The 12,898-nt window shown below is 52.6% G+C and overlaps 1 protein-coding gene across 2 annotated transcripts in view; it reads right to left on the bottom strand.

Moving 5' to 3' along the window:
* The window catches only part of GLB1L2 (galactosidase beta 1 like 2), a 127,561-nt gene extending 117,121 nt beyond the window's left edge, over positions 1-10,440 (bottom strand). Inside the window, exon 1 of one of the 2 annotated variants that reach the window (XM_063943801.1) lies at positions 10,289-10,440. In XM_063943801.1, coding sequence (XP_063799871.1) covers positions 10,289-10,356 — 68 coding nt within the window. In that variant the 5' untranslated portion in view covers positions 10,357-10,440. The remainder of the gene's footprint in view (positions 1-10,288) is intronic. The other variant, XM_063943802.1, reaches the window with a different exon arrangement.
* Positions 10,441-12,898: the final 2,458 nt, after the last annotated feature.

Below are 12,898 nucleotides of genomic sequence, written 5' to 3'. Positions count from 1 at the left end.
GCAGTATAATACGCTGTGTGCAGCACGTGTGGCGGCAGTATAATACGCTGTGTGCAGCACGTGTGGCGGCAGTATAATACGCTGTGTGGCGGCAGTATAATACGCTGTGTGCAGCCTGTGTGGGGGCAGTATAACACGCTGTGTGGCGGCAGTATAATACGCTGTGTGCAGCCTGTGTGGGGGCAGTATAATACGCTGTGTGCGGCCTGTGTGGCGGCAGTATAATACGCTGTGTGCAGCCTGTGTGGGGGCAGTATAATACGCTGTGTGGCGGCAGTATAATACGCTGTGTGCAGCCTGTGTGGGGGCAGTATAACACGCTGTGTGGCGGCAGTATAATACGCTGTGTGCAGCCTGTGTGGCGGCAGTATAATACGCTGTGTGCAGCCTGTGTGGGGGCAGTATAATACGCTGTGTGCGGCCTGTGTGGCGGCAGTATAATACGCTGTGTGCAGCCTGTGTGGCGGCAGTATAATACGCTGTGTGCGGCCTGTGTGGCGGCAGTATAATACGCTGTGTACAGCCCGTGTGGCGGCAGTATAATACGCTGTGTGCAGCCCGTGTGGCGGCAGTATAATACGCTGTGTGCGGCCTGTGTGGCGGCAGTATAATACGCTGTGTGCGGCCCGTGTGGCGGCAGTATAATACGCTGTGTGCAGCCCGTGTGGCGGCAGTATAATACGCTGTGTGCGGCCCGTGTGGCGGCAGTATAATACGCTGTGTGCGGCCCGTGTGGCGGCAGTATAATACGCTGTGTGCAGCCTGTGTGGCGGCAGTATAATACGCTGTGTGCGGCCTGTGTGGCGGCAGTATAATACGCTGTGTGCGGCCTGTGTGGCGGCAGTATAATACGCTGTGTGCGGCCTGTGTGGCGGCAGTATAATACGCTGTGTGCAGCCCGTGTGGCGGCAGTATAATACGCTGTGTGCAGCCTGTGTGCAGCCTGTGCGGCGGCAGTATAATACACTGTGTGCGGCCCGTGTTGCGGCAGTATAACACGCTGTGTGCGGCCTGTGTGGCAGCAGTATAATAAGCCGCGTGCATCTGTGTAACAGCTGTATAATACGCTGTTTGCGGCCTGTGTGGCGGCAGTATAATACGCTGTGTGCGGCGGCAGTATAATACGCTGTGTGCAGCCTGTGTGGCGGCAGTATAATACGCTGTGTGCAGCCTGTGTGGCGGCAGTATAATACGCTGTGTGCAGCCCGTGTGGCGGCAGTATAATACGCTGTGTGCAGCCCGTGTGGCGGCAGTATAATACGCTGTGTGCAGCCTGTGTGGCGGCAGTATAATACGCTGTGTGCAGCCTGTGTGGTGGCAGTATAATACGCGGTGTGCAGCCTGTGTGGCGGCAGTATAATACGCTGTGTGCAGCCTGTGTGGCGGCAGTATAATACGCTGTGTGCAGCCTGTGTGGCGGCAGTATAATACGCTGTGTGCAGCCTGTGTGGCGGCAGTATAATACGCTGTGTGCGGCCTGTGTGGCGGCAGTATAATACGCTGTGTGCAGCCTGTGTGGCGGCAGTATAATACGCTGTGTGCGGCCTGTGTGGCGGCAGTATAATACGCTGTGTGCAGCCTGAGTGGCGGCAGTATAATACGCTGTGTGCAGCCTGTGTGGCGGCAGTATAATACGCAGTGTGCGGCCTGTGTGGCGGCAGTATAATACGCTGTGTGCGGCCTGTGTGGCGGCAGTATAATACGCTGTGTGCGGCCTGTGTGGCGGCAGTATAATACGCTGTGTGCAGCACGTGTGGCGGCAGTATAATACGCTGTGTGCAGCCTGAGTGGCGGCAGTATAATACGCTGTGTGCAGCTTGAGTGGCGGCAGTATAATACGCTGTGTGCAGCCTGAGTGGCGGCAGTATAATACGCTGTGTGCAGCTTGAGTGGCGGCAGTATAATACGCTGTGTGCAGCCTGAGTGGCGGCAGTATAATACGCTGTGTGCGGCCTGTGTGGCGGCAGTATAATATGCTGTGTGCGGCCTGTGTTGCGGCAGTATAATACACTGTGTGCAGCCTGTGTGGCGGCAGTATAATACGCTGTGTGCAGCCTGTGTGGCGGCAGTATAATACGCTGTGTGCGGCCTGTGTGGCGGCAGTATAATACGCTGTGTGCGGCCTGTGTGGTGGCAGTATAATACGCTGTGTGCAGCCTGTGTGGCGGCAGTATAATACACTGTGTGCGGCCTGTGTGGCGGCAGTATAATATGCTGTGTGCGGCCTGTGTGGCGGCAGTATAATACGCTGTGTGCAGCCTGTGTGGCGGCAGTATAATACGCTGTGTGCGGCCTGTGTGGCGGCAGTATAATACGCTGTGTGCGGCCTGTGTGGCGGCAGTATAATACGCTGTGTGCGGCCTGTGTGGCGGCAGTATAATACGCTGTGTGCAGCCTGTGTGGCGGCAGTATAATACGCCTTGTGGTAATATAATACTCTGCATGTGGCCGGTGTGGCGGCAGTATAATACGCTGTCTGGTAATATAATACTCTGCGTGTGGCCGGTGTGGCGGCTGTATAATACGCTATGTGGTAATATAATACTCTGCATGTGGCCGGTGTGGCGGCAGTATAATACACTATGTGGTAATATAATACTCTGCATGTGGCCGGTGTGGCGGCAGTATAATACGCTCTGTGGTAATATAATACTCTGCGTGTGGCGGCAGTATAATACGCTATGTGGTAATATAATACTCTGCATGTGGCCGGTGTGGCGGCAGTATAATACACTATGTGGTAATATAATACTCTGCATGTGGCCGGTGTGGCGGCAGTATAATACGCTGTGTGGTAATACTATGCGTGTGGCGGCAGTATAATACGCTATGTGGTAATATAATACTCTGCATGTGGCCGGTGTGGCGGCAGTATAATACGCTGTGTGGTAATATAATACTCTGCATGTGGCCGGTGTGGCGGCAGTATAATACACTATGTGGTAATATAATACTCTGCATGTGGCCGGTGTGGCGGCAGTATAATACGCTGTGTGGTAATATAATACTCTGCGTGTGACGGCAGTATAATACGCTATGTGGTAATATAATACTCTGCGTGTGGCCGGTGTGGCGGCAGTATAGTACACTATGTGGTAATATAATACTCTGCATGTGGCCGGAGTGGCGGCAGTATAATACGCTGTGTGGTAATATTATACTCTGCATGTGGCCGGTGTGGCGGCAGTATAATACGCTGTGTGGTAATATAATACTCTGCATGTGGCCGGTGTGGCGGCAGAATAATACGCTGTGTGGTAATATTATACTCTGCGTGTGGCCGGTGTGGCGGCATTATAATACGCTATGTGGTAATATAATACTCTGCATGTGGCCGGTGTGGCGGCAGTATAATACGCTGTGTGGTAATATAATACTCTGCATGCGGCCGCTGTGGCGGCAGTATAATACGCTGTGTGGTAATATAATACTCTGCGTGTGGCGGCAGTATAATACGCTATGTGGTAATATAATACTCTGCGTGTGGCCGGTGTGGCGGCAGTATAATACACTATGTGGTAATATAATACTCTGCATGTGGCCGGTGTGGCGGCAGTATAATACACTATGTGGTAATATAATACTCTGCATGTGGCCGGTGTGGCGGCAGTATAATACACTATGTGGTAATATAATACTCTGCATGCGGTCCGTGTGGCGGCAGTATAATACGCTATGTGGTAATATAATACTCTGCATGTGGCTGGTGTGGCGGCAGTATAATACGCTATGTGGTAATATAATACTCTGCATGCGGTCTGTGTGGCGGCAGTATAATACGCTATGTGGTAATATAATACTCTGCATGTGGCCGGTGTGGCGGCAGTATAATACACTATGTGGTAATATAATACTCTGCATGTGGCCGGTGTGGCGGCAGTATAATACACTATGTGGTAATATAATACTCTGCATGCGGTCCGTGTGGCGGCAGTATAATACGCTGTGTGGTAATATAATACTCTGCATGTGGCTGGTGTGGTGGCAGTATAATACACTATGTGGTAATATAATACTCTGCATGTGGCCGGTGTGGCGGCAGTATAATACGCTATGTGGTAATATAATACTCTGCATGCGGCCGGTGTGGCGGCAGTATAATACGCTATGTGGTAATATAATACGCTGTGTGCGGCCCGTGTGGCGGCAGTATAATACGCTGTGTGGTAATATAATACTCTGCATGCGGCCGGTGTGGCGGCAGTATAATACACTGTGCGGTAATATAATACTCTGCATGCGGCCGGTGTGGCGGCAGTATAATACACTGTGCGGTAATATAATACTCTGCATGCGGCCGGTGTGGCGGCAGTATAATACACTGTGCGGTAATATAATACTCTGTATGCGGCCGGTGTGGCGGCAGTATAATACACTGTGCGGTAATATAATACTCTGCATGCGGCCGGTGTGGCGGCAGTATAATACACTGTGCGGTAATATAATACTCTGCATGTGGCCGGTGTGGCGGCAGTATAATACACTATGTGGTAATATAATACTCTGCATGTGGCTGGTGTGGCGGCAGTATAATACACTGTGCGGTAATATAATACTCTGCATGCGGCCGGTGTGGCGGCAGTATAATACGCTGTGTGCAGCCCGTGTGGCGGCAGTATAATACGCTGTGTGCAGCCTGTGTGGCGGCAGTATAATACGCTGTGTGCGGCCTGTGTGACGGCAGTATAATACGCTGTGTGCAGCCTGTGTGGCGGCAGTATAATACGCTGTGTGCGGCCTGTGTGGCGGCAGTATAATACGCTGTGTGCAGCCTGTGTGGCGGCAGTATAATACGCTGTGTGCGGCCTGTGTGGCGGCAGTATAATACGCTGTGTGCAGCCTGTGTGGGGGCAGTATAATACGCTGTGTGCAGCCCGTGTGGCGGCAGTATAATACGCTGTGTGCGGCCTGTGTGGCGGCAGTATAATACGCTGTGTGCGGCCTGTGTGGCGGCAGTATAATATGCTGTGTGCAGCCCGTGTGGCGGCAGTATAATACGCTGTGTGCGGCCTGTGTGGCGGCAGTATAATATGCTGTGTGCAGCCCGTGTGGCGGCAGTATAATACGCTGTGTGCGGCCTGTGTGGCGGCAGTATAATACGCTGTGTGCAGCCTGTGTGGCGGCAGTATAATATGCTGTGTGCGGCCTGTGTGGCGGCAGTATAATACGCTGTGTGCGGCCTGTGTGGCGGCAGTATAATACGCTGTGTGCAGCCTGTGTGGCGGCAGTATAATACGCTGTGTGCAGCCTGTGTGGGGGCAGTATAATACGCTGTGTGCAGCCTGTGTGGGGGCAGTATTATACGCTGTGTGCGGCCTGTGTGGCGGCAGTATAATATGCTGTGTGCAGCCTGTGTGGGGGCAGTATAATATGCTGTGTGCAGCCCGTGTGGCGGCAGTATAATACGCTGTGTGCGGCCTGTGTGGCGGCAGTATAATACGCTGTGTGCAGCCTGTGTGGCGGCAGTATAATACGCTGTGTGCGGCCTGTGTGGCGGCAGTATAATACGCTGTGTGCAGCCTGTGTGGCGGCAGTATAATACGCTGTGTGCGGCCTGTGTGGCGGCAGTATAATACGCTGTGTGCGGCCTGTGTGGCGGCAGTATAATACGCTGTGTGCTGCCCGTGTGGCGGCAGTATAATACGCTGCGTGCAGCCTGTGTGGCGGCAGTATAATACGCTGTGTGCGGCGGCAGTATAATACGCTGTGTGCGGCGGCAGTATAATACGCTGTGTGCGGCGGCAGTATAATACGCTGTGTGCGGCCTGTGTGGCGGCAGTATAATACGCTGTGTGCGGCCTGTGTAGCCGCAGTATAATACGCTGTGGGCAGCCCGTGTGGCGGCAGTATAATACGCTGTGTGCAGCCTGTGTGGCGGCAGTATAATACGCTGTGTGCAGCCTGTGTGGCGGCAGTATAATACGCTGTGTGCAGCCTGTGTGGCGGCAGTATAATACACTGTGTGCAGCCTGTGTGGCGGCAGTATAATACGCTGTGTGCAGCCTGTGTGGCGGCAGTATAATACGCTGTGTGCAGCCTGTGTGGCGGCAGTATTATACGCTGTGTGCAGCCTGTGTGGCGGCAGTATAATACAATGTGTGCGGCCCATGTGGCGGCAGTATAATACGCTGTGTGGTAATATAATACTCTGCATGCGGCCGGTGTGGCGGCAGTATAATACGCTGTGTGGTAATATAATACTCTGCGTGTGGCGGCAGTATAATACGCCTTGTGGTAATATAATACTCTGCATGTGGCCGGTGTGGCGGCAGTATAATACGCTGTCTGGTAATATAATACTCTGGGTGTGGCCGGTGTGGCGGCTGTATAATACGCTATGTGGTAATATAATACTCTGCATGTGGCCGGTGTGGCGGCAGTATAATACACTATGTGGTAATATAATACTCTGCATGTGGCCGGTGTGGCGGCAGTATAATACACTGTGGTAATATAATACTCTGCATGTGGCCGGTGTGGCGGCAGTATAATACGCTGTGTGGTAATATAATACTCTGCATGTGGCCGGTGTGGCGGCAGTATAATACACTGTGCGGTAATATAATACTCTGCATGTGGCCGGTGTGGCGGCAGTATAATACGCTGTGTGGTAATATAATACTCTGCATGTGGCCGGTGTGGCGGCAGAATAATACGCTGTGTGGTAATATAATACTCTGCATGTGGCCGGTGTGGCGGCAGTATAATACACTATGTGGTAATATAATACTCTGCATGTGGCCGGAGTGGCGGCAGTATAATACGCTGTGTGGTAATATTATACTCTGCATGTGGCCGGTGTGGCGGCAGTATAATACGCTGTGTGGTAATATAATACTCTGCATGTGGCCGGTGTGGCGGCAGTATAATACGCTGTGTGGTAATACTATGCGTGTGGCGGCAGTATAATACGCTATGTGGTAATATAATACTCTGCATGTGGCCGGTGTGGCGGCAGTATAATACGCTGTGTGGTAATATAATACTCTGCATGTGGCCGGTGTGGCGGCAGTATAATACACTATGTGGTAATATAATACTCTGCATGTGGCCGGAGTGGCGGCAGTATAATACGCTGTGTGGTAATATTATACTCTGCATGTGGCCGGTGTGGCGGCAGTATAATACGCTGTGTGGTAATATAATACTCTGCATGTGGCCGGTGTGGCGGCAGAATAATATGCTGTGTGGTAATATAATACTCTGCGTGTGGCCGGTGTGGCGGCATTATAATACGCTATGTGGTAATATAATACTCTGCATGTGGCCGGTGTGGCGGCAGTATAATACGCTGTGTGGTAATATAATACTCTGCATGCGGCCGCTGTGGCGGCAGTATAATACGCTGTGTGGTAATATAATACTCTGCGTGTGGCGGCAGTATAATACGCTATGTGGTAATATAATACTCTGCGTGTGGCGGCAGTATAATACACTGTGCGGTAATATAATACTCTGCATGCGGCCGGTGTGGCGGCAGTATAATACACTGTGCGGTAATATAATACGCTGTATGCGGCCGGTGTGGCGGCAGTATAATACACTGTGCGGTAATATAATACTCTGCATGCGGCCGGTGTGGCGGCAGTATAATACACTGTGCGGTAATATAATACTCTGCATGTGGCCGGTGTGGCGGCAGTATAATACACTATGCGGTAATATAATACTCTGCATGTGGCCGGTGTGGCGGCAGTATAATACGCTATGTGGTAATATAATACTCTGCATGTGGCCGGTGTGGCGGCAGTATAATACGCTATGTGGTAATATAATACTCTGCATGTGGCCGGTGTGGCGGCAGTATAATACGCTATGTGGTAATATAATACTCTGCATGTGGCCGGTGTGGCGGCAGTATAATACGCTATGTGGTAATATAATACTCTGCATGCGGCCGGTGTGGCGGCAGTATAATACACTGTGCGGTAATATAATACTCTGTATGCGGCCGGTGTGCGGCAGTATAATACACTGTGCGGTAATATAATACTCTGCATGCGGCCGGTGTGGCGGCAGTATAATACACTGTGCGGTAATATAATACTCTGCATGCGGCCGGTGTGGCGGCAGTATAATACACTGTGCGGTAATATAATACTCTGCATGCGGCCGGTGTGGCGGCAGTATAATACACTGTGCGGTAATATAATACTCTGTATGCGGCCGGTGTGGCGGCAGTATAATACACTGTGCGGTAATATAATACTCTGCATGTGGCCGGTGTGGCGGCAGTATAATACGCTGTGTGGTAATATAATACTCTGCATGTGGCCGGTGTGGCGGCAGAATAATACGCTGTGTGGTAATATAATACTCTGCATGTGGCCGGTGTGGCGGCAGTATAATACGCTATGTGGTAATATAATACTCTGCATGTGGCCGGTGTGGCGGCAGAATAATACGCTGTGTGGTAATATAATACTCTGCATGTGACCGGTGTGGCGGCAGTATAATACACTATGTGGTAATATAATACTCTGCATGTGGCCGGTGTGGCGGCAGTATAATACGCTATGTGGTAATATAATACTCTGCATGTGGCCGGTGTGGCGGCAGTATAATACGCTATGTGGTAATATAATACTCTGCATGCGGCCGGTGTGGCGGCAGTATAATACACTGTGCGGTAATATAATACTCTGTATGCGGCCGGTGTGGCGGCAGTATAATACACTGTGCGGTAATATAATACTCTGCATGCGGCCGGTGTGGCGGCAGTATAATACACTGTGTGGTAATATAATACTCTGCATGCGGCCGGTGTGGCGGCAGTATAATACACTGTGCGGTAATATAATACTCTGCATGCGGCCGGTGTGGCGGCAGTATAATACACTGTGCGGTAATATAATACTCTGTATGCGGCCGGTGTGGCGGCAGTATAATACACTGTGCGGTAATATAATACTCTGCATGTGGCCGGTGTGGCGGCAGTATAATACGCTGTGTGGTAATATAATACTCTGCATGTGGCCGGTGTGGCGGCAGAATAATACGCTGTGTGGTAATATAATACTCTGCATGTGGCCGGTGTGGCGGCAGTATAATACGCTATGTGGTAATATAATACTCTGCATGTGGCCGGTGTGGCGGCAGAATAATACGCTGTGTGGTAATATAATACTCTGCATGTGGCCGGTGTGGCGGCAGTATAATACACTATGTGGTAATATAATACTCTGCATGTGGCCGGTGTGGCGGCAGTATAATACACTGTGGTAATATAATACTCTGCATGTGGCCGGTGTGGCGGCAGTATAATACGCTCTGTGGTAATATAATACTCTGCGTGTGGCGGCAGTATAATACGCTATGTGGTAATATAATACTCTGCATGTGGCCGGTGTGGCGGCAGTATAATACACTATGTGGTAATATAATACTCTGCGCGCGGCCCGTGTGGCGGCAGTATAATACGCTATGTGGTAATATAATACTCTGCATGCGGCCGGTGTGGCGGCAGTATAATACGCTGTGTGGTAATATAATACTCTGCATGCGGCCGGTGTGGCGGCAGTATAATACGCTATGTGGTAATATAATACTCTGCATGCGGCCGGTGTGGCGGCAGTATAATACGCTATGTGGTAATATAACGCTCAGCATGCGGTCCGTGTGGCGGCAGTATAATACACTGTGCGGTAATACAATATCCCCCCCTGACATGGCAGCAGAAGCTCTTCCCCTCCGCCCAGTGGCGGCTGCAGTGTTGCCAGGGAGGAGCTTAAAGTACTAATTTTTCTGCATTTTTCTTAGTGTGCAGGGCCACGCCTCCTGCGATTAGGCCACACCTCCTGCAATTAGGCCATGCCCTTAACAAGTACCCTGGCCCGGCCTGGCTCTTTACTGCCCTGCCTGCCGACATCGGCAAGTGTGTATGCGCCGTGCCTGTGCCGTCACTAGCGAGCTCCTCGGGTACACACACTGAATACTGTGTACCCGCCATCAATCACTGTTTTCTTCTATCTACGTTGTAAGGCGCTGCAGAACCCTTGTGGCGCCATATAAAGGATAATACATAATAATAGTTATTAGCGCTTATATAAATGTTTTCAGCACACGAGTATATCTGTTATCAGTGTGATATATATATATACTGTAGACACACACTAGTTCTTAGCACATACATATAAATATATATACTAATTATTAACACACGTTATACAATATTATTAGCATGTGTATGTATATACAGTATATATATATATATATATATATATATATATATATATATATATATAAAATCAGCAGCACAGTATATATATGGGTCAGTGGCACACATCACCTGAGCAGGAAGACCGCCAGCAGCAGCAGGGACAGGGCGGCCAGTCTCCGGCGCTGCTCCCGCCTCATCGCTCCGGCTCCAGCTGCCGCCCCAGCACTGATGAGTGACCGGGATCAGCGCCGCCTGGTTACCGCGGCAACGCCACGCTGTCTCCTCCCGCCCCTCCCCGCACAGTAATGCCGGGCACTGATTGGCTGCTTCACAGGGAGACACGACGTAGCTCCGCCCCCAAAATCTCAGCTGCTGCTACAGCTGCTTGTGTCCATCACCCGGCCCAGTGTCCCCAGTATCACTTCTCCTCAATCACCCAGTGTCCCTAGTATACCCAGTATCACTTCTCCTCAATCACCCAGTGTCCCTAGTATACCCAGTATCACTTCTCCTCAATCACCCAGTGTCCCTAGTATACCCAGTATCACTTCTCCTCAATCACCCAGTGTACCCAGTATACCCAATAACACTTCTAATCAGTCACCCAGTATCACTTTTCACTCAGTCACCCAGTGTCCCTAGTATACCCAGTATTGGCATCCCGTCACCCAGTATCCCCAGCATCAGCTTCCTGCCACCCAGTATTCCCAGCATCAGCATCCCGTCACCCAGTATCCCCAGCATCAGCTTCCTGCCACCCAGTATTCCCAGCATCAGCATCCCGTCACCCAGTATCCCCAGCATCAGCATCCCGTCACCCAGTATCCCCAGCATCAGCTTCCTGCCACCCAGTATCCCCAGCATCAGCATCCCGTCACCCAGTATCCCCAGCATCAGCATCCCGTCACCCAGTATCCCCAGCGTCGGCATCCGGCCACCCAGTATCCCCAGCATCAGCTTCCTGCCACCCAGTATCCCCAGCATCAGCTTCCTGCCACCCAGTATTCCCAGCATCAGCATCCCGTCACCCAGTATCCCCAGCGTCGGCTTCCGGCCACCCAGTATCCCCAGCGTCGGCATCCCGTCACCCAGTATCCCCAGCGTCGGCATCCCGTCACCCAGTATCCCCAGCGTCGGCATCCCGTCACCCAGTATCCACAGCATCAGCTTCCCGCCACCCAGTATCCCCAGCATCAGCATCCCGTCACCCAGTATTCCCAGCATCGGCATCCCGTCACCCAGTATCCCCAGCATCAGCATCCCGTCACCCAGTATCCCCAGCATCAGCTTCCTGCCACCCAGTATCCCCAGCATTGACATCCCGTCACCCAGTATCCCCAGCATCAGCTTCCTGCCACCCAGTATTCCCAGCATCAGCATCCCGTCACCCAGTATCCCCAGCATCAGCATCCCGTCACCCAGTATCCCCAGCATCAGCTTCCTGCCACCCAGTATTCCCAGCATCAGCATCCCGTCACCCAGTATCCCCAGCATCAGCATCCCGTCACCCAGTATCCCCAGCATCAGCTTCCTGCCACCCAGTATCCCCAGCATCAGCATCCCGTCACCCAGTATCCCCAGCATCAGCATCCCGTCACCCAGTATCCCCAGCGTCGGCATCCGGCCACCCAGTATCCCCAGCATCAGCTTCCTGCCACCCAGTATCCCCAGCATCAGCTTCCTGCCACCCAGTATTCCCAGCATCAGCATCCCGTCACCCAGTATCCCCAGCGTCGGCTTCCGGCCACCCAGTATCCCCAGCGTCGGCATCCCGTCACCCAGTATCCCCAGCGTCGGCATCCCGTCACCCAGTATCCCCAGCGTCGGCATCCCGTCACCCAGTATCCACAGCATCAGCTTCCCGCCACCCAGTATCCCCAGCATCAGCATCCCGTCACCCAGTATTCCCAGCATCAGCATCCCGTCACCCAGTATCCCCAGCATCAGCTTCCTGCCACCCAGTATCCCCAGCATCGGCATCCCGTCACCCAGTATCCGCATCCCGTCACCCAGTATCCCCAGCATCAGCATCCCGTCACCCAGTATCCCCAGCATCAGCATCCCGTCACCCAGTATTCCCAGCATCAGCATCCCGTCACCCAGTATCCCCAGCATCAGCTTCCTGCCACCCAGTATCCCCAGCATCGGCATCCCGTCACCCAGTATCCCCAGCATCAGCTTCCTGCCACCCAGTATCCCCAGCATCAGCATCTCGTCACCCAGTATCCCCAGCATCAGCTTCCTGCCACCCAGTATCCCCAGCATCAGCTTCCTGCCACCCAGTATTCCCAGCATCAGCATCCCGTCACCCAGTATCCCCAGCATCAGCATCCCGTCACCCAGTATCCCCAGCGTCAGCTTCCTGCCACCCAGTATCCCCAGCATCGGCATCCCGTCACCCAGTATCCCCAGCATCAGCTTCCTGCCACCCAGTATCCCCAGCATCAGCTTCCTGCCACCCAGTATTCCCAGCATCAGCATCCCGTCACCCAGTATCCCCAGCATCAGCATCCCGTCACCCAGTATCCCCAGCGTCGGCATCCGGCCACCCAGTATCCCCAGCATCAGCTTCCTGCCACCCAGTATCCCCAGCATCAGCTTCCTGCCACCCAGTATTCCCAGCATCAGCATCCCGTCACCCAGTATCCCCAGCGTCGGCTTCCGGCCACCCAGTATCCCCAGCGTCGGCATCCCGTCACCCAGTATCCCCAGCGTCGGCATCCCGTCACCCAGTATCTC

Source organism: Pseudophryne corroboree, chromosome 10 (assembly GCF_028390025.1).
Source record: "Pseudophryne corroboree isolate aPseCor3 chromosome 10, aPseCor3.hap2, whole genome shotgun sequence".
NCBI lineage: Eukaryota > Metazoa > Chordata > Amphibia > Anura > Myobatrachidae > Pseudophryne > Pseudophryne corroboree.
Note: the sequence above shows the minus strand (reverse complement) of the source record. Positions and strands in the feature narration are given on the sequence as shown.